The sequence below is a fragment of the Nanorana parkeri genome, unplaced genomic scaffold (genome assembly GCF_000935625.1).
Source record: "Nanorana parkeri isolate BGI_ZX_2015 unplaced genomic scaffold, ASM93562v1 scaffold684, whole genome shotgun sequence".
In the NCBI taxonomy this organism is placed as follows: domain Eukaryota; kingdom Metazoa; phylum Chordata; class Amphibia; order Anura; family Dicroglossidae; genus Nanorana; species Nanorana parkeri.
In genome coordinates, this window is record NW_017306952.1 from 259,926 (window position 1) to 283,248 (window position 23,323).

The window sequence follows — 23,323 nt, forward strand, 5'->3', positions numbered from 1 at the left end:
AGCTGGGAACCCTGCCTTTTAGACCCCGTTCACATTGAGCGATTTATCGTGCGGTAATTCCCGCGATAGTGCGGCAATTTACCGCGCGATATCGCTCTCCAATGCTTCTCAATGGGGCAAAGGGTCCTGCTGTCGCGGGTCGTGTGTCGCCACAGCAGGACCCTTTTTGGAGCTGATTTAGCCGCGATTCAAGCTTGCTCAATGCAAGCATTTGCGCGATATCGCGCGACAAATCGCGCGATATCGCGCAAAATGCAAATCGCGCGACAAATGTGCGATTTGCGAACCGCTCAATGTGAACGGGCTCTTATAGTGAGGAGGCTGGCATATCACAATGCCCCCATTATTGACCATACTAAGTCACCTGACCTACGTTCCGAAGCCACAAAGTGCAGTATTGGTAGTTGGCTGCTATGGCAGTGAAGTGCCACATTAGTTTTCCATTCCCACAAACTGCAAATGGGTTGGGTTGACCCAAACATAAAGCTCATCCCTACTATTTAGCACTATAGTCAGTTCCAACACATAAGCAAATAGGCACAACTATTTAGAAGGCGGGAATACCACTGTTATTTAAGTATTACTATCCAGCTTTTTCATTTTGACCTCAAAAGTAGTGATGGGCCAAACACATCCGAGTTCGGTTCGAGTTTGAACTTTCGAACATGAAAACAGTTGGAACTCAATGCAAGTCTATGGGACTAGAACTCTGAAAATCAAATGTCCCCATTTTGAAGCCTTATATGGAAGTTATTGCCGATAAAAAGGGTATGTGGATTCGAGTACTGCCCTTGGTGACATGTATCAATGAAAAAAATACCATTTTTAAAGGAGCAGTGACTTTAACATTGCTTAAAGTGAAACAATAAAAATGAAAAATTCCTTTAAATATTGTGCCTGGGGGGCCCTCTTAAACTGCCTGTAAAATGGCACATCTGTACAATGTATAGAACCTGCTGAAGAAAAAAGAACATTTATAAAGAAAAAAAATACATGTATAAAGAAAAAAAGAGTGTGCAGTCCCCCCTCCCAAACAATACCAGACTCTTTAGGTCTGGTAGGAGAGTTAGGAGGGACCCCATTTAAAAAAAAAGAAAAAAGGTCATACTAGACCCTTTAGGTCTGGTAGAAATTTTAGGAGGCACACCAAGTTACAATTAAAAAAAAGGGGCTTGGGGTTCCCCCTCAATGTCATACCAGGCCCTTAAGGTAAAAAATGGGGGGGGAGGGGGAGAGACGTGGGGTTTCCCCCCTAAAATTTCAAAAAAAGCAAATGTTCTGAGCACAGGTCTGGCAGGGCAGGAAAGGGGGGGGGGCGAGCGAGCACCCCCTCTGTGCCATACCAGGCCACATGCCCTCGGCACTGGAAAAGCACCTTGTCCCCGTGCCGACGGGGACAAGGGCCACTTCCCCACAAGCCCTGCAGTGTTGTGGGGTGTGGGCAGGGGGCATATTCACATTACCCTTTTAACAAAGAGGCACCCAGATGCGCCCCCTTGTGAATGAGTAAAGGGTACATGTACCCCTACCCATTCACTAAAGGGTTCAAATCGATTGTAAATAAGAACTCCAGACTTTTGAAAAAAATCATTTAACTGAAAAAAAAAACTAAAGACATGTTTTGACAAGTCTTTTATTTTAAAAAAAATTATCCACCGACATAATCCAATGTCAACCACAACGTCCAGCGTTGTCCAAGACAATGATGACTCGATGAAATAAAAAAGAAAACAAAAAAAGAAACAGAAGTAATCATTTCGAAAAAAAACAAATGCCCGCAGACCTGTCCGCTACGGACGAACTCCCGCAGCAGAATGGCATTCTAACAGATGCCGGCAAAATATAAACAATTGAGTGGAGCTAGCGGTGACAGCTAGCTAGCTCCACCCAGCGGTTTACATTTGTACGGCACCTGACAGGTGATCCATAATTGGGCAATCAGTACTTTGCCCAATCATGGCTCTTCAGTGCACTGTGCCGTGATTGGGCAAAGTCTTGCACCTGACCTACGCAGTGCCTTGTGGGGTGCTCGGCAGGCAAATAGCCGAACACATGAACTAGCGATGTTCGAGTCGAACTTTTGTTCGACTCGAACATCGAGCCCATCCCTATTCAAAAGTAATTGTGTCGTAATATTTCAAGAAGGGATTGAGCTTGCTTGTTGGGCAGTATATATGGCCCTCCTGGGTTGTTAACGTTGTAAATGGAGAGGTTTCTGAACATAGGTGGTCATCTGAAAGTCAACAAAATTGTGTACCTTGGAGCTTTGTTCAAAAATGTAAAACACCATCATCTATGCTTAGATTTTCTATAATAACCATGTATACGCTTGAACGGACTTAAAGGAGAATTATGAGGCGAGTGATTTTAGACTCATAATCTGAGCCGACCTGTGACAATGAAACTCTCACAGGTCGGCTCGGTAGATCAGGAAGTGAGCGAACACATACCGTCGCTCGCTCACTTCTCGATCTATCCGTGCAGAGAGCCGTGCCTGTCACTCACGGCTCCCTGCAGGCATTCCCCCGTGTCCAATCCTCCAGCGCTGACTGGCGTAATGGACGGGGAGGGGGTGGGTACAGCTGGCTCTGCCTCTAGATAGCCAGCCTCTAGATAGCTAGCTGTCACTCACGAGACTGGGTGAATCCAGACAGCATTGTCGGGATCCGTTCCCGGCTGCGGCGTCTCAGCTTTTGGTGACGGGAGGACACTAGTTTGTGTCCTCCCGTTACCCTTAGGAGAACTATGGGGAAAAGCACTGACCCCATAGTTTTCCTTTAAAGCTATTCATTAAAATTTTCTTATGTTTTATATAGAGTGGACAAGGGTTTGAACCTCTGTCAGGTTTTCCAGAGTGGAGAGTGGATTTCCCTTCACTCCCTTTTCTGATTGTGGTTAGAGGGACAGGTAACCTCTCCATTAGGTTTGAGACCACAATAAAAAAAATTGTAGGTCAGGGAGAGGTCAGAATGTTTATGGCTGTCTGTGTCTTTCTCTCCTGGAGACCCACATTTCACCCATTTCCTGTCCTAGTGTCAAAGGAATGAAACATGAAAATCTCTATAAAGGAGTCACAGATATCAACAGAAGCTCTGCTCTTCCCCCTTCCTCACTCTTGTCACTTTAATGTTATCTATGGATGAATATACAGTATGTGGTTTTTATTATTTACCTATGTATTTATTTATGTTGCAGGTTTTTGTTTGTGATTTGACTTCCCATGATAGATATTTGAAAAATTTGAAAATGACAAACTTCTTGGACGTAGATTCGATACCAAGACTGTTATTCAGCCAAGGAGCACAAGGTAAACATTTTCTTACATACACGTGTTATTGTTTAATTTAGTGTGCTTTAAAGCTTTTCTTTTCTTTTGTAATGGTTGGCTGTCAGTGAGTTTTGTGCTACTTTGACACCAATTCTTCAGCACCCCTTAGCAACTAGCCACAAATCATTGTTCTCTATGCAGCTCAAAGCAAAAAGGAAAATTCTTAAACTGCTCTAGTTATTTATGAAACATTACAACTGACAAAGAATCAGAATGGCCAAGTAACTCACTCTGAGGTTTACATTATAAATTGTAGTTAGATTCAATGAACTTTACTTAGTATTTGCAGGTCTACCTTAAGGCTCTGATTATATGATTTTGCGCTGTGCAGACTCCATTTCAGGGAACTGCAGTTGGTGGTGCCCTGAACCAATAGCTTGCATTTCTGTAAAGTGCAGATAAAGGGCCATTCAGAAAATAGTCATGTTGGAACCACAGAGTGAGTTTTTAAGAAGAACTTTACCCATATCTTCAAAATAACAACAAAGGCACCTTTAAATATGTTTAGCAATGACAATCTACAAACAGATACTTCTAGCTAATCGCCAGCTTTTTATTTTTTGCATACCTTATTTTCTTTTCTTTCCCAGTCTTCTGCCAGTGGCTATATTAACTAAGAGCAGGTTACTAGATCTCCCTTTACTTCCTGGATATCTGGCACATGTGACTAGGACATGTGACCATGGACATCAACTCAGGGAAGGAAAATGTCTTTCCCTGTGATGTCTTTCCCAGATGAGATTTCCTAGCAATGCTATGCTGATGTAACCTTCCCAGGATGCAATGCTTGGACACGATTACATAACTTGTGCCAAAGTGGACCGGGAAGTGGGGAAAAAAAGAAATTGTAAGTAAAATAAAAATATGTTTGTTTAGCTAAGTAATGTAAGATGATTTCATATCAGCATGCAGAGCTGTACACTGATGTGATTTTTAGTCAAAGGTCCACTTTAAGTCTGGTCACAAAAAGTTGCTAAAAGTGGACTTATTACTACCGTAGCACTCAACCCTGAAGGAGCCGCCAGAATAACCCGGGTCATCACAACTTTGTCTAGGGGTTTGGGTCTTCAGCTGCCCCAATACCATTTAACTGCCCTGTTATTGTGCCCACAAAGCTGATATCCTCAATTTTTTTTAACATTTTCACACTGGGGAGAGATGATTTAGGGATCCTAGACATCCAGGGTAGTACCGACAGGCTCCAGACTCACCAGACATCTTTAGCAATTCAATGTATATCCATTTGTAGCAGAGTGAATAGGAATTTGAGTAGCAGATGAGTAGGAATAAGCACAGATCCTAAGCAGGTGAGACACCAGACTTGCTCCAGAGGTCCACTATGTTCAGGGCACCTCCAGCATCCATCAGCTTTCCTGGTTCTTCACCTCTGACAACAGAACAGGGCTCCTCCATAATTGAGGCCCAGGGAAACACTTCCCGCACTCCAGCATCTCTACCCCCAGGCCTTAGGCCTAGCCTGGGGGGTAGGCTGGACAGCACCCCCAGGCTGGACTAATCCATGGCTGGTCCCCGACTGAGCACATGACAATTCCCTGGAGTATACAAGCACCTACCCAGCATGCAACACTGGTTGAGTTAGTTTCAGTTATTGGCTGCTGAACTGCACATACACTCACAGTGCCCCTCATTGGCTATCCCACACTACAGTAGAGTCACACTCCACCCAGGTAGATACAATCAATGCCAGAACACCTGGAATGAACCAGATAATTGACAACTATAATCCAGCCAGACTAACTACTGCCCTGGCAATCACTACATTTCTAAATTTCTAGTAGCCACCTCACAAAAGGTGATGGACTACGCTACTGGATAACTACTGAATTTTCCACATCATTGTTTTCAATACCACATTTCACCCATTTCCTGTCCTAGTGTCAAAGGAATGAAACATGAAAATCTCTATAAAGGAGTCACAGATATCAACAGAAGCTCTGCTCTTCCCCCTTCCTCACTCTTGTCACTTTAATGTTATCTATGGATGAATATACAGTATGTGGTTTTTATTATTTACCTATGTATTTATTTATGTTGCAGGTTTTTGTTTGTGATTTGACTTCCCATGATAGATATTTGAAAAATTTGAAAATGACAAACTTCTTGGACGTAGATTCGATACCAAGACTGTTATTCAGCCAAGGAGCACAAGGTAAACATTTTCTTACATACACGTGTTATTGTTTAATTTAGTGTGCTTTAAAGCTTTTCTTTTCTTTTGTAATGGTTGGCTGTCAGTGAGTTTTGTGCTACTTTGACACCAATTCTTCAGCACCCCTTAGCAACTAGCCACAAATCATTGTTCTCTATGCAGCTCAAAGCAAAAAGGAAAATTCTTAAACTGCTCTAGTTATTTATGAAACATTACAACTGACAAAGAATCAGAATGGCCAAGTAACTCACTCTGAGGTTTACATTATAAATTGTAGTTAGATTCAATGAACTTTACTTAGTATTTGCAGGTCTACCTTAAGGCTCTGATTATATGATTTTGCGCTGTGCAGACTCCATTTCAGGGAACTGCAGTTGGTGGTGCCCTGAACCAATAGCTTGCATTTCTGTAAAGTGCAGATAAAGGGCCATTCAGAAAATAGTCATGTTGGAACCACAGAGTGAGTTTTTAAGAAGAACTTTACCCATATCTTCAAAATAACAACAAAGGCACCTTTAAATATGTTTAGCAATGACAATCTACAAACAGATACTTCTAGCTAATCGCCAGCTTTTTATTTTTTGCAATAAATAAGACATCTGATATTGTTCCTTTCTGTCTAAAAATAGACGACTATGCACACAATTTACTTATTGGGAAATGCAGTATGTATATTCATTGCATATTATAGCAGTGTTGCATTCTTCAGAGTCATTTGGTGTAATTATCTGATTGTCCAATAAAGTAATTATACCAACAGACTCGGAACCTTTGCCAGAAAATCTAATGCTGTTTTTCCTCAATGTGAAAAGTGTGGGTGTAAGAGAAGTAGTGGAATATCATCTCTATTCAGGCACTGTATGTGTCACACAGATGACAGAAGCATCAGAGGAAATGCAACTAAACTGCCATATGTAGTAAAAATAAACCACAAAATGTCTTTTTTGAGGCTCTGCCAGCAATGAGGCTCTATTCTTTTATTCATTAATTGTAGAAATTCAGGACACAAAACCTGAATGAAGAAATTCAGGAAGTTTCATTATTAGCACAGTTTACAAAAAAAGCGATTCGTATATGGTGTATATTTATTTCAATATAGCTATTGAAATAATGGGATTTGCAGATAAAGCATACATAAATGGAGTGATTGCAAAAAGATGGATGTCACCTTTTAATCAGCATTAACACGGTTACAAGTACACTCTGAATCAGACAGACACCAGTTAAAAGGTACTAAAGGCTAATTGAAAATGTTAAAACATCCTTTGTAATTTTCAAAACCTCATTGACTCATCTAGGGTATTAGACCATAACTAAAAAGAAATAAAAGGAGTTTACAGATTATCCGAGTGCAGTATTGGTATATAAAAAACTTTATTGAAAATGTAACTAATACACACAAAATAGTTCATAAAAAAGACTCATACACGTCCCCAATTTAAATATATACCATTACCCCCCCTCCCCCCGTCCAGATCTTATTCACCTCATAAGTATGGCTACAAATTATCTAATCTGATGGACTAATAGTGCTAGACGTCTAGGACCAAATGCCAAATACCCTTTGCAAACTAGTTCAAAAATGTGTAAACTTTTATAGTAAGGCCATAATAGCTTAACTGATCATAATATATACATGCTTGGGCACACTAGCAAGTCTAGCGCCTGTATGTGTTTTCCCAAGTCATTTAATACTTCATGGATCTCCAACCCTTATAAAGCAGAACATCTCAATCACTATTTTAAAATGGAGCTTAACTGTGCCTCATTCAAAACAAAAGCCATATCACACTAACCCTTCGGAAGGTGAGCTGACTCCATTAGGTTGCCTGTTTATTATGGTTCAATGGTTGGACTAATTAAGTACTTAATATTAAGGTTTATACATTTTAGAAGTAAAAACCACTCAGTCCAAAAAGAAGATAGCATCCATAATTTAAGCAAAGAAACTTGAAATAGAGGATTATTTGTGGTCTATTCACGAAGCAGCCAAAGGATCTAGCTGTAGCTTCGGCCGATTCTTCGGCTAGCTTCGGCCCCAGGACCTCTTCAGTTCAGTAGAACCGAAGGTCTGCTGTATGGGCTATCCACTATAGCCCGTACAGCTCCCGAACTTAGCCGAGTGGCTTAGTCAAGCCGAAGGCATATGCTGAAAGCTGAAGCTGGCCGACAGCCTGCTTCTGACAGCTGGGCGGAGCCAGCTGTGATCTTACGGCTGGCTCCGGCCACTTGCAGAGAGATTAGCGTCCCTGGTTACCAGCTAACCAAGGACACTGATCTCCAGACAGCAAACTCTCACCGGGCGCTCCGGGAGTCTCCCGCTCCTGGCCGCCCAGGAGAGAAACACTGTTTTTGTAGTTTTTTTCTTTATTCTGACACAGAGCCATGTCAGAATATTAAAAAAAAAATGTTTGCCCATAGGAATGCATTGCTAGATTCCTATTGGCTATTTCAATTTGCAATAGCCAATAGTAAACTAGCATTGCACCCGCCCTCTGCTGCAGTTCTCCATCAGGTCCATCAGAGGGCGGGTGCAATGTTAGTTTTCTATTGGCTATTGCAAATTGAAATAGCCAATAGGAATCTAGCAATGCATTCCTATAGGCAAAATTTTTAATTTTTTTTTTCTATTCTGACACGGCTCCGAGTCAGAATAAAGAAAAAAAAGAAAAAGCAGTGTTTCTCTCCTGGGCAGCCGGGAGCGGGGGACTCCCAGAGCGCCCGGGAGAGTTTTTTATTTATTTTTTCATTTTTTTACGGCAGCAGAACCGCCGGCCAATAGAAAACTGCTCAGCGGCATTCAGCTATTCACTCACTGTTGTTCGGCATCCATAAGAATAGATCGAACAGCAGCGAGTAGCCTTCCGGAGGTTCGGCTTAGCCCATCCAGATGTTGGATCGGCTGAGTCGAACTCCTCCTGCACTTCGGGTCGGCCAAACATGCTGAGCATGTTCGGCCTACAAGCCAAGTGAAGCCACCCGATGTACGGCTGATTTCAGCCGATATACGGCTGAAATCAGCCGTACCCGCCTGAAGTGAATAGCCAAACAGCGTTCGGCTCACTTCACTTCAGGTCGGTCTTTCACTCGGCTGTCTACGGCAGCTTAGTGAATATACCCCTTTTTGTTAGAGAAAGGTCTTACATTCACTCCCAATATAAATTTGAATAAATTTGATACTTATGTGAATGTACATTAAAATATTAGAAATCTCAAAGTAAAGAAAGACTTTTTATTGAATCTGCTTGTTTATAACCAATAACATATTGTGAATGCGAATAATTTCTCCTTATCCAATGGGTTAACTAGTAAATGCATTTTTAATTCCCCCTCCCCCAAATGACAACAGACATGTGGACGTATTAAAGACCATGGTTCTGGAAGATTATAGCTGAGCATTTGCTAGATACATTTTGTCCTACTGACCAAAATTTGAGCAGTGGGTAGCTCCCATTAATGAAAAATTTTATTTTGTCAAACGAGCCAGTCCAAAAAATCTCTGCTAGCCACCTGCAGTTACTGACAGCAGCACACCTGCCACTGTCAATATACAGTAGCCCAGCAGAGGGATTTCCCCATCCATGTCAATGCTTCTTATCCAATCAGAGAACACCTAGTATTCATTGACAAAATACTAGATGTGTGGTAAATGGTCGCTGTGCTGAACAAGCAAATCTCTGTGCTTTTATAGCTGAGTGAAGCTACTCAGTACAGCGGTAATACAGGACCCGGAAGATCAATGTAAAGCAATGTAGTAGCAGCAGCTAACACAGTGTCTTACAGGATCCCCGTGGCTCCACCATTCCGCAGGTCCTTTATATTCAAAATTGGCAATATATAATGTCCTTTTTTTATTTTATTTTCTATTTAAAAAAAAAAAGAACATGATGGAGAAAGCTCCATCGTGTAATAACATTTTTCACCTGCAGCAATTCTTTAAATTAACTATAACGTCCATGTCCTAAAAGAAATAAGGAGTAGATAGGGGATTAAGAAGCACAGAGCAGTCTCCATTATGGATCTTCTTTAAAAACTTAGGCCCTCTAGCTAAGGATTAGCATAGATCTCCCCCCTCAAATACTGAGACATACACACAAACATACACACACTGTATTTTGTCTACCTCTGATAAAGGTCTGCGTCTGAAAGTAATAAGTATAAAGACAGACTTTAGTGTCTATTACAATCATCCAGTTTTTGTAATTAGGAAAGCTACAGAAGATTTCAGATATTTTAGTTCATGACAAGCATATTTATCTACCCTCTACTGGACATTGCAGAGAACATTGTGCACAACTGCACATCATTATGTTGATTGTTCTCAGCTTCTCAGCTACAATTATGCTTCTAGCCTTGCCCTTAAGGCAGCCTAGTTTTTAGTTATATGTCCCTTTGTGTTCATATTCCTACAGTTTGTCATGCATGTGGGGCCAATCACATGAGTCTCATGAGTTCCTTCATGGGACGCATGTGATCTGCTGCCACTGCCACCTCCCGCAACAGGCCATTCAAAATGGTAATTACCTAAAGATAGCTGCTGGTGGTCACAGTTGTCCTAATATTGTACAGCTCCTCCCATCCGCAGCAGATCGTGGTCTCACGGAGGAACTTGTGAAACTCATCGGCCCCATTTGCAAGTGTGAAAAGGTCCCAAAGTGTGCTTAAAGTCCACAAGCACTGCTACCTATACTACATGCAGACTACAGATTCCCCACTGAAATATAAATGATGCACCTTTTCAATCAGAAGATGCTGCAGGAGTATCAGTGGTAAAGGTGTTTGATCAAATAGCTTTAGAACAACAGAGTACAAAACTATGAGGAATGAATATTCACACATTCTTCTCCTGAATGAACCAATCTCTCCTAATTCAACACTCACTGCTCTCTACTTAGTAACAAAAGATCCGCCCTCATACTTACAAATATGTACAGTATATGTTCTTATAGGCCAGCCTTTCTCACCCAAGGTTCTGTGGGAACCTAGGGTTCCCTGAGCAGTGAGCAGAGGTGAATTAATCCCCCAACTACTCTGACCACCAATGCAAGGTGACAATTTTCCACTAAACAATGCAAAAGGTTCCTTCAGCACTGACCACTAGTGTTAGGAGGGCACCACAATGTTTGCCTGCATTTCTTTTGTGTTATTATTAATTATTTTATTTCAAGATTATTACAGGAAAAAAATGTTTTTATAGGGTAGGGGGATGTTACAAATTATGTGCAATGGGCGTCAAATACTCTAGGTACGCCACATTTATTATTTTACGTAAAACCTTCTACAATTTAATGATTATGCTAACATACTTTGAACTGTAGGTATAATCATTTTGAGCAGGGGTTCACCAAGACCTGACAATGATTTCAAGGGTTCATCTAGGGTGAAAAGTTTAAGACTTGATTCACACATAGTGGTAGCACAAGAACGCACAAACGTTAACATACATCGGTTTGCGGCTATTAGTATAGCCGGAACTCGCAAAATAAACCCATAAAATCGTACTTGGACTTTTTTTGCAGTAAATACTTATCCTTGCTGCACTCCTTAACAAACGTCCCTTGTACTGGGGGGTGCTCACAGTGACTGCGGATGGCTCCACAAATATCAGCAAATTGTAGAAATGTCACCAGCACACCAGTCCTTTTAGGATAGCAAAAGCTTCATTTATTGAAGTTCTTTGTCATATGAACAAGTGCTTTAAGAACCACACAGGGTCCCTTCATCAGGCTTTAACACTGAGGTGCTAAAGCCTGATGAAGGGACCCTGTGTGGTCCCTGAAGCGCTTGTTCATATGACAAAGAACTTCAATAAATGAAGCTTTTGCTACCCTTCAAGGACTGGTGGGCTGGTAACATTTCTACAATTTGCTGGACTTTTTTGCAGGACGTGCGTTTTCATACCGCACGGACACTGCCCAAGTGTGAACATTGTACATTGGAATTAATTCTTCTTTATGTTTAGCTCGTTTTTGTGCATACCAATATGCGCGCAAAACTGCTAGTGTGTGGACGGAGCCTAAAAAGGAGCCACAAAATGGAGTAGGGCTGTTATAGACAGTTTATCTTTCTCCATGAGTCTTAAAATTAAAGATAAGGTTTTCTTTATACATTTCGAAAGAAATATGTTGGCTGCCATTGCTAAACTCTAATTCTAAAAAAAAAAAGGTTTCCTGACTCTTCGGCTGATCCCCAGATCTAACTTGCACAAGTGGTGCCTTATACTTATTTTAGGTCAGTTGGGTTGATTTACTAAAGGCATATAAGCTATTCACTTTGCAGGGGAATTTTCCCTCAGCTTAGTGAATGTAGAGAAAATGCACTTTGCAGCAAATACCCTATCATGTCCTAAGGAAAAAAAACATGTTAGTTTCACATGATTGGATGATGGAGGTGAGCAGATCTTTATCCCATTCACTAAGCTATGGGAAAATACCCTTACAAGGGGAAAATTCCCTTGCAAAGTATACAGACTATTTGCCTTTAATATGAGTCAGCATTGATGCCAGAAATAACCACAAGCAAGAATTCTCAGAAAATAAGTCAAGTTCACAAGGAAATAAAAAGCTAAGCTACTTGAATCTTGCCCTTCTTTATTGACCAATGCACAGAGTTCATTCAGCCAATTCAGTAAAAAGGAATATATTTTTAAGAGGTTATTAATGTTTTGTGAATAACGTAAGCAGGAAAAAGCCTTTTGCATCATTTTATGTTGAGATTAATGAACATCTATTTTTCACAAACTAACATCTACTTGTGTCTAGTTATATGCCAGTACACATATGCTGAATTTTTAAAATTCATGAAGTGAATGTTTTCAAAAATAGCTATACAAGCAATTTGAAATGCTTAGAGAACTGTACATTTCTTAAAACAGATAACTGGGGTTAGGAACAGTGACATTTTATCAAATCTCTAGGACCATCTTCAAAACAAGAGCACAAATGTGACAGTTACCCACTTTCCCTGATACATTTCCCTCCCAAAAGAAACATTATCACTTCGGTTAAAGTGTATGTAAACTCTAACATTGACCTTCTCTTATTTGCTTTTTTTGTCTGTTTAACATACCTGTGAAAGTGTTTTAATAGATCTGTTCGATAAGTGCAAAACACCTAATGCTGTCAGAAATCTTGTGAGCCGATAATTTCCTGTGTTCTATGCCTCTGCTGACTCTTATCAGTTACATTGTTCCAAGTTCTTTCTGTGGAGTACAGTACTCCTCCCTTTTATTTTATGGAGATGATGAGAGAGGGGTGCTTTATAGTCTTAACAAGTGCAGTAAGTACCCCACCACACTCCTTAGGGAAGGTTGCAGAAATGACTGTGGATGGTGCTGTTCAGATCAGTAATGCAGGGATCCCAACCTGAAAGAAGCAATTTCAGGGAGGTGTCCCTCTCATTTCGAGGGAGGTGCCCTCTAGCCCCATCCTCGAAAGGGGGTTTAGGAGGGCTGGGAGAGAGCACCCCCCTGAAATTATGGCAGATAGCACAGGAAGCAATAGCTTCTTTACTATCTGCAGGCTTTCTTTTTTTTTTTTTTGACAGTTGCAGTCGTCAGAATAAAAAAAATAAAAAGGCATACGAATGCATAGCTAGATTCCTATTGGATTCCTATTGGCTATTTCACTCTGCAAAAGTAAAACGCAAACTAGCTATCAGGGGCGTAACTAGAAATCACAGGGCCCCATAGCAAAATTTTGTATGGGGCCCTGTGATTTCTAGTTACGCCCACCTGATAACCCAAACAGCCCACCTAAGGATGACTCTGCAGAGCCCGTCATAGACTCTCTATGGTGGGCTCTGCAGGGTCTTAGGCGGGCGGTCAAGCCCTCTTACCTGTCAGCCCTGATCCTCTGTCCGCCTCCTTCTCCTCCACGATCGACTCTTCCGTCACTGGGCCCCGCCCCTTGATCATCAGGCCCCGCCTCCTTGATCGTCAGGCCCCGCCCCCTTGATCGCCGGGCCCCTCCTCCTCGATCACTGCCGATGACGGGCCCAGCCACCTCCTGCGAAGCTGCTGGTTGTCACCAACTCAGCAGCGGCTGTGAGAAGGAACGGAGCGTTCCTCCTCACAGCCGCCAGTGACAGCCAGCAGCCTGGCTGTCCGAGCAAGATGCCATAGCGACCCAGGCGGCCCGCATGGCATCAGGGAGATGTCCTGGCCGGGCCCCGCCCTGCCTCGGGCCCCATAGCGGCCGCCTGGGTCGCTATGGTGATTGTTACGCCACTGCTAGCTATTGCACCCGCCCTCTGCTGCTTTCAATCACCAGAAGAGGACCTGATAGAAAAATTCAGGTCCCCCTCTGCTGATTGACAGCAGCAGTGGGCGGGTGCATTAGTTAGTTTGCTATTGGCTATTGCAAAGTGCAATCGCCAATAGGAATCTAGCTATGCATTCGTATGCCTTTTTTTTCTTTTCTGACGGTCGGTTCGCGGCTCCCGATGTCAGAAAAGAAAAAAAAACGATCGCAGGGAAAGGTTTCGATCGAGCAAATTAAACCTTTCCTGGAGGAAGTGTTTCTCTTCCGGGTGGCCGGGAGGCGCTATCTAATAGCGGGAGACTCCCGGAGCATCCGGGAGAGTTGGGATGTCTGGTAATGAAACAAGATGTCACAAGCACACCAATGAAATGTGTCTGAATGAACGTCTTTATTGATGTGTAGACATATTGTCACAAGGAAGGCAACGTTTCGCGGCAACACGGGGTCCCTTCATCAGGCTCGATATGATGTCATATCGAGCCTGATGAGTGCACCCTGCGTGATCCTGTACAGTATATGATGCTTTTTTGCGTAATATTCTTTTCCTCATTGATGCTGTATATTCACTAATAATGTCAGAAGTCATTCGTGTTTCATATATACGGTAATGTGCTTGAGCCAGCCTTCATTAGAATTCTTCACTTCATTCCTATATTTATGAGGGGTACAAGTTGAGAAATGATACATATCTGCGTCAACAGCTAGACTTTACTGGAATGAATCATGAAAGAAAGGGTTGTCATGACAACTATAAGTTTTTCAAAGGTCAGTTCTAGACGTAAGAATTAAATAGCATAGTAAGACTGACGGAGCAAATTAATATAATAATAATATTTTATGCTAAATACTTCTTGGGTCGTTTTTTCAATAGATAAATAGATAGAGAGATAGATACATAGATAGATAGATAGACTCCCCTTTACGTTTTTGGTAGTTAAAAGGTAATGGTTCAATCAGCATTCTGATTTTCATATAGTTATCACAAATATACCAGTTCTGGCATTTTTTTAATTGCTGTGGTGTTGCTAGGATTGTAAGAGTGGCAGCACACTTGGTACATTGAAGAGAATAATGTTGCAGCTTGCATAGTGTGGCAGGAGAAGCAGTGAGCATGGACAGTTGGCATTGCTTAAAGGGTCAGGGTTGCACAGCACCTGAGCCCACTGTTACATTGCACACATACTGCAATGTCCTGGTACCCACAAAATGTTCATTAATTACTGTGTCACTAGTGAGAGTCTCACAGACATCAAAAAATGTCATGCAAAAGGATATTTTTTAAAGAGGAACTAAAGTCTTTTTTTCTAAACTATTCCGGGCAGGGAGACTTTTACTGCGGAAGAGATTCTGTATGTCTCTTCTACAGTAAAAGCTCCTCTTCTGCTGCCAGCAATGTTTCTGGAGTCATACACATGCAGCTCTGTGAACATTCTCAGCATTCCTTAGTGATAGGATGAGTTAATAAAATGTCATCCTGGGCCAGCCGATCAAGATGACTGAAGACAGCAAACCAGGGCGAATGTGTCAGTGTTATGTAGATCATGGCCATCTGAGCTCTGGAGGGGTCCTTGTGACAGGAAAGTTTGCAATGATGTGCAAAATCCTATGCATTCATGCAGATTATGGCCGAGGCCCACCCACTGCTATACAGATTTAGTTCAAGCTTTAAAAAGTTAACACTTTGCTTTAGCCTACTTTAAGGAAAACTTAAACTGGAGTACTTTGTGGAGTACTCAGCAACATCAGCTGCTGAGATAGTGAGTATCATTTACAGTACAGCTTACAAAGTGGAGCAGGCAGAACCATGTAGAAGCACAACATTGCATATAGGGCGCTGTGATCAGGAGTATGTAATGTGCAACATAACAAACAGAGTGCAGGGATCAGGAGTATGTAACCAACAGCCAAGTGTATGGCCTTTAGTGTTCATGAGTTTGTAATGTAAGACACAGCATATAGAGCGCAGGGTTCAGAAGTATATAACATACAGTATATGTAGTGTAGAACACAACTTTCAGAGAGCAGTAGTCCAGATTATATAATGTACAACATAGCTAATAGAGCACAGCAGTCAGTAGTATGTAATGCACAGCAGTGTACACAATGCAAAAGACAGGATTATGTAATGGTTTGCCATTATATTGGTAATTAGTGGCAGAAAAATGCTTCCTAATATTGGTGGTCAGTGGTAACCAAAAAGCAACCATACATTATTGTTTATTTAGAGACAAAGACTTCCCCAGCTTTGGTGGCTGTGCAAAGAAGAATATCCCAGCTTTCGTAACAGTGGGAGGAAGGATGCATTGGTTTCAGTGAGAGGAAGAATGCCCTAGCATTAGTTTCAATTGCAGGCACATTTCCACAGCATTGGTGGTCAGTGGGAGGAAAACTACCCTAGTATTGGTGTTTGGGGGAGGAGAACTGCCCCAGCATTGGTGTCTGGGGAAGGAAAACTGACCCAGCACTGGTGGTCAGTGGAAGAAAGAATGCTTCCGCACTGTGTCTGTGGGAGGAAGAATGCCCTAGGATTTGAGTCAATGGTAGGAAAAATATCCTAGCATTAATATCAGTGGGAAAAAGAATGCCCCATCATTGGCCTTGGTGTCAGGAATCATGTCCTACCATTAGTGTCCATGGAAGGAAGACTGGCCCAACAGCTTCTGCACACTTTGTTCAGTGTCTCACTCACTGATGACACTGGTCGTCAGGCGCTGAGTTGGATGTAAGCCAGAGCGCCCCAGGTTGCTAAGAGCTATTGGTAACCTAGGACGCTCTGGCCGGAAGGGGGAAGGCAGGCACACTGCCGCCGCCCCCACGTGACCCAAAGAGATGCCGCCTGAGGCAACAGCCTCAGGCTGTCTTATTATAGGGATGGCCATGCATATCTGTTTGTAGATTGTCATTACAAAACATTTTTAAGGGTTCCTTTGTTGTCATTTTAAGATAAGGGTGAAGTTCCTCTTTTATGTCTATTTAATACTACATGCCATCTAAAACCACCCTGTCCACATGGTGACAATGCTTCGGTATGATTTTACTGATAAAGGAACAGCCTTGTCAAAGGAAGAGGAAAAATAATGGATCTACTTGAAGGAATAACCTAAGGTAATAAAACTATATTATTAGCAAACATTAAAAAGCAAAAACTGCTTTGATAATGTCAGTGGCAGGTGGCATCATTCTATGTATGTAATTTGTTTTTAATGTGCCCATAATTTCACTTTTACTTTTAGTACACTTCCATATACAGCCACTAAAATACTTTACCTATTTTGGTGGTACAATCATGATTTTAAATCCTCTAAAAGGTTAGTGAAAGAAATTATTATATTCAGATTATGTAATGTTTGATTTTATCTTTATATTTAAATATAATCATTTATTTTATCATGTACATTGGTAAGCTGGTACCAATCAGATGGTCTTACAAATTAAATATCCACTCTGTTTCTTGATACTTTGTGTAGTATTTCTAGATATTCTCTTCCTCCAGCTTCGCAGCATGTAAGTGCAACAAATGTCTAATGGGAATCTCCTACACACGCAAATGGAACAGGAGGGTGGTATGACAGGCCCCATGACTTTTAGACCCGAGGACCAGGGTATGAGATAGCGTATATCACTGATAGTTCCATTCAAACCCACTGAATGAACTATTCCTTTAAACGTTTCCAAGTTCTACCACTCACTGTTATTTGTAAAAGTAGTAGTGAGGCCATCTGGATTGTGTGTTTGGCAAAAAAGCCCATCCTATTTATGGCAAAAAAGCAATTTAATTGGCTTTAGAAGTAAGGTACTATATAAAGAAACGATATGGGTTCGGGAGTACAAGGCTTTTCATGTTCGTTCGGTAGTTGTTCCTTTTCTAAACAGATGCTATAAATCATGTTTCCCCTTTATAGTTACTAAACATCTAGACAGTTGCTATGAGAACTGTTGTTCTGGTGCTAGACATACAGTAATCTCTTCTCGAGCAAAGTGAAAATGAATGCTTTCAACTGAACAATTATGAAAAGTAGCATAAATGCACATATTGGACATTTGAACTGGCAGGTGTATGTTCTCTTCACATTAAAATTCCTATAGTTAATAAAAATATTCTACCTGCTGTAAATATGGGGTTCTAACAGACATATCCCATTAGACTGACATTCCATTAAAAAGAATATATTAGTACGTACAGACTGAGTTTGAGATACCTAGAGGGTATTGTAACAACTGCATTACTTTTTATAGTTTCTATCAAAGGTTACACATTAACTGTAAACTTTTTCTTTTTTAATTTTGTAGACTTTTTCCATCTTTTTAGAATGATGGGCATTTTAACAAATACATTTTGTCATACAAATGTAGACAGGGCCCTTGAACATTTATGTCTGTTAGGTCAGATGTTTTAAAAAGTATGTATGGATAAGAAACCTGTGATCCTCACACTCATTTTTACTAGACTACTAGAGAAGGCACTTTGGCTACATTTGTTTATGTGTCTATGAATCGTGTCCATTAGTTTCTCTCATTTTTCCATGCTTATAATCTAATACCAGTCTTCTGGTTTGTATGCCCCTCCACTCCAGATGATTGATATAGAATACTGTTAGCCCATAAAGATTCCCTGGTGCCTATGTATCTGGATTCTCAGATACGTGACTTGATTCTCAGACACATGCTTCTCAACATTCAACGATGGGAAAGCTTTGGAAACCTTTTAGCATCAAATATTTAGGCAATGGGCACACTTCTGCCACAACCCCAATCACATGCATCATAAAAAGCTATTATGTAAAAAATTAACTACTGCCAATTATTGTTTCAAAACTGCTTTTACTTTATATTATCATTCGAAATACCCAATGCAAAAGTGTGCAGCATAAACATTTTCAACAGTTAAATTGTACATTACAAGTGTTTACACGAGTAGCAGCGTATACCAGCATAGAGCCATGCACAGCTATTCATATTTAAAGGTAGCTGAATGCAGAACTTGGGCATTCTGGGCTGGGGAAATATGAAGGAAATCAAATTATACCACTCAGACCCCCATGTGCAAGAGGCCTTAATAGCGCAAATATAGCATGCAAATGCAATGTGAATGATGCCAGCACTAAAGGAGTATATTTTCCTGTTCCTTGCTATTACACCTCTTATTTTGTTGACTGGTGCTATTACATATTGCACATCACTGGCTTATACACTGCTACACTGCTTTAAGCACAACTCCGGGCTTCAGGCCCCTCCTAAAAAGCTCCTAAAGATCCTTCAAGCCCACCCAGCATTCTGTGAAACCATCGCCTAGCTGTAAGGTACTGATTGATTCAGCTATCAAGATTTGTCTATTTTGGGGGGTAAATCACCACACTTCAGTCAATGTTGGGCTAAGCTTCTGTCCATCTTCTCGGGTACATTAATTAGGCTGAGGTTGCTCCATGGTATTTCCCTGGCTCAACATACTAGGCCTTGAACCCAGGCCTTGGCCCAATTACATGGTCACCCTCCTCAGGCAGCAGGCCTAGGAGGATCCGACATAGAATTACAGAAGGCCCAGGGGATGACTGACTTTCCAAGGTCACCACTGAATAAACCCTTTCCCTGTCTGCAACTGTCAGATTTGTACTAACCTGTAATGACAGTTTGGTATTGCTCCCTTCTTCTTGATTTTTTTTTCCCTTAGTTTATAGAACATATTTTCTTTGACTCTATAATAACATAGATTTTAAAGTGTATTTTAACCTAAGAGCAAAAATGTAATATATTGCAACCTACTTAGATGACATGGCTATATTAGCTTTCTTTTTTCAGGCTTTAACATGGTGACCCTGATGGTAACACTCTTCCTGTCTTTTGTTGACAACACTCTCTCCATACTGTATGTGGGGGTCAGAATTGTCACCTTAAAACAGGAATTGTTTTAGGCTTACAGTACACCTCCCTCTCCTCATCTCCTAAACATAGAGGAGAGGAGTTCTGTAGTCCTTAGAGAGAACTGGGAACAATGCTCACTGATAACAATGCATGATTTACAGGTATATTTTGCACTTATGAAACGGATATAACAAAATGCTTCCAATGGTATATTTAACAGACCAATTAAGAGACCTTGATAGTATTTATGTACAAACAATGTATCTTTAAGATTTTGGCTGCATCTGGTGCAAGTTGTTAGGTCTGGAAAAACTGTACCTCATAAAGTGTCTTAGAAGGCTATTGGGAGTATATCATTTGGTTGTTTTAAGCCTATCTTGTCTGCTGTTCACATTATTTGTTTAAAAAGCTGCTGTAGTTATTGTCTTGTCAGCTACACATTTGTTTGTGGTGTTCAAGACCTGTTGGTGTGTGTGTTATACATGGGTGGTGTATTGGATGTTATCTAGTCATAGATATATTTACATTCATTTGTGTTTTCAATACTTTATGAGTACATAATAAATATGTTTGTAATTATTTTATTCTTTTATATGTGTGTCAAGCTCTTTTTTTTATATTTGTAAGAAAACAGTAAACTTGCTCTCATGCACATTTATTTCTATGTCATGTTGATGGTCTACGCCAGACATTCCAACCTGCTGGATATTCAGATAAAGGTGCCTCTCAGTTTCTTCTCTGATTGCCAACAGCAGTCTCCCAGCAGCTGATGGCTACTTCAAAACTGAGTCACTGGCCAAAACAAGCATGCAGCAAGTAAAGTCACAGTGAAGTCAGAACTCCTACTCTGCATACTAGTTCTGGGTCAGTGACAAAAAAATGGAGGTCAAAGAAACAATATGACCAGCAAGCACGTAGTGTTTAGAGAGAGAGGTCAGCACTGGAAGCCTACAAATGTCTCTTGGTTCAGGTTTTTTATGGGAACATTTGGGCACTGTAAAAATTAGCACTAATGAAGTGTATGCATTGTGTGTAGGCTGCAGCGTTCTATACACCCCTTGCTGTCATTCACCTCGTATAGCAGCCTTTCTTAACCAGAGTGCCTTCTGGCTTTGCCAGGGGTGCCTTCAAATTTTAGCATAGTGTCATGCATTTCCATGGTGCAGGCGAACCTGCCATCATCAGCATGGAAACACATAATGCTAATACTGGGCGGGCTGCATCCAGGACTTCTCCTAACATTCAGAAGAGGATGAAAGACCCTCCCTGTCCAGACCTGCTCTACCTCCCACCCTGACTAGGATAAGGTCCTTGTATAGATTTCCGAGGGCCCACACATCATTTTTTACATTTCAAACTTCTGTGCCTCAAGATTTTACATTCTTTTAAAATTTTAAACGTTTGAGAAATGCTGCCGCATAGCATAGTAAACACCAAAGATCTGGCAGTGAGACTTAAAGCAGAACTCCATGTAAAGTGTTTCTGGGCCCTTGCAGCGGGGCTACCCCTGCACTGCACGGGTTATGTGCTTGTTTTTATCTAGGTATAAAAATAACAAAGGTATACTCACCTGCAGTGGTCTGAGGTCCATGAATCTTCATGCTCTATACACAGTGTATAGGACATGAGAACACCAACGGACATTGCTGGAGCATGGGAGGAGACAGACAGGAGGGAGCGCTGTCACAGATAGCCAGCTCCAAGGATTGGTTAAGTATACCTTTGTTATTTTTGCACCTAGACAAAAATGAGCATTTACCCCTTGCAGTGTGGGGGTAGTCCCACTGCAAGGGTTAGGAAAAACTGTTATGCTTTAAGCTAATCATAGCTTGTCACTCACTCTGCAGCTTGTCCATTTAGTCAACATTTTGCATTCTTATCCCAACATGCAAAGCAAGGTGCAGATGAATGTCCTAATCTTTCTTTCTTGAATTACAAAATGCCTTGGATCCTGTGAAAGGAATGCAAGACATGTTATCAATGGACAAGCTGTGAAACAAGTGACCTGCTATGATCAGTGTATTCCTGCCAGAAGTCTCAGTGCCTAATGTTTACTATACCGTATGCGGTGAATGAAAGTAAAGCTAACAATGGACTAAATGAGAAAAAAACACTTGAACCCCCATCCATGCTAGACATGCTAAACTGGACTATTGTATTCTGACAGTGGTGCAGTTGCAGCCATAGGAATACTCGAATAGTGACTGCATATGATTAGCTGCAATCACTGTTTGTCCGAGAATTTTTAGACCAGCTCCTTGTCATCCCATCTAAAAAGTCGGGCACTCGGTCATGGACCGAGAGCCTGACAGTGTCAGGAGAGAGGAGAGGACCCAACAGCATACCTCATCCCGCCGGGCAAACTTCCCCTCCTCTCTCTACCGGCCTCCATCACCAAGATGCCCATCGGCAGGCATCAATTTGATGGCCATGCATGCGCAATGACGTTGCGGTGGTGTGTCACTCGGTCTCCGCTCCCGGTGACACCCGGCCTCTGAAAGCCCCTGGGTATGACTACCAGAGGCAGAGACATGTTGGGATTTATAGTTAAGGCACAGCTGGAGGGCCGGAGTTGCCCACCACTGCTATACAGAGTGAATGAAAGTGACAGTTTTAGAGAACGCTGCAGCTTACACACATGACACTCACTTCAATAGAGCTAATTTATTTTCACAGTACACATGGCCATATATTGTTTTAGCTTAAAGTATCATTGTTAAAAATGCTACTTTTTTATTATCAATAATAATAATAACAATGCTGATAATCACAATATTTGTATTAGTATTATTATTTTTTCAATGCACAAGTTGCAGCTTTGTCATGCAAAACTTCCAAGAGCGCAGTCAATTACACGGATCATTTTTATTTCAGATTTGCACAGAATACAGCCATGTGCAGACATATTGAGTATGCTAATCTGCATAACAGTAAACCATTGTAACCATTGTTAAATAGCCTTATACTTATATATTACAGAACAGCAGCTGCTGAAATCTATGACAATGATGTTACCATGTATCCACATAAGCAGCACACATTACAGCTATGTCTGGCTATGACTGAAAGGGGAAGCCATAATTATAATTACAGCTGAACAGTCCCTGAGGTTTTTTCATTCATTCATTAGATAAACAGTTACATGTCTGCAAGCTTTAATGTCAGAGTGTCCAGAGAAGGCTCTTCTTTTTCTGTGTGCTTGCTTGCTGGTGTGTCTGTAATGTGTATAGCAGCATCCCCTACTGTCAGATTGTGTCCATTCATGCAGTGGATGTGTGTGCCATACTAGCCAGCACAAGACGATCAGCTTTGTCATGTAAGGTTCACCATTAACCCCTGTGGTGCCATGCAGCTGCAGTGCTCAGACATTAACCCTTGGCAGCCTGCGGCTAGGAAGGGGATAGGGGTGTTATTGTGTGCATGCTCCTGTGACAAGTGGCTTTGCTGTTGCAGCTGAACAGGGGGAGGGCTCTGCTCACCTCCTGCTCATTGCTGCTCTCTCCTCCTGTTCCCATCTACATTCAAATCCTTAACGTATTTTCTCTTTTTCCCTCCTCCCCTTCTGCTGTCTCTTTCTGCCTTTTTTTCCCCTCTCCCTCCCCTCCCCCCACTATTCTCTCTTTCTCTTCCTATCTATTCGTCTTTTCCCTATCTCACTCTTCCCTCCTCCTTGGCACCTTCTTCTCTTACTTTTTTTTTTTTTTT

The 23,323-nt window shown here is 41.4% G+C and overlaps 1 protein-coding gene across 2 annotated transcripts in view; it reads left to right on the forward strand.

Moving 5' to 3' along the window:
• The first annotated feature begins 3,204 nt into the window (after positions 1-3,204).
• PHACTR1 (phosphatase and actin regulator 1) overlaps positions 3,205-23,323 on the forward strand; it is a 267,744-nt gene continuing 247,625 nt past the window's right edge. The window contains exon 1 of one of the 2 annotated variants that reach the window (XM_018563662.1): positions 3,205-3,307. In XM_018563662.1, the coding sequence (XP_018419164.1) occupies positions 3,247-3,307 (61 nt within the window). In that variant the 5' untranslated portion in view covers positions 3,205-3,246. Of the gene's footprint in view, positions 3,308-5,398; positions 5,499-23,323 lie in introns of those variants that run through there. The other variant, XM_018563661.1, reaches the window with a different exon arrangement.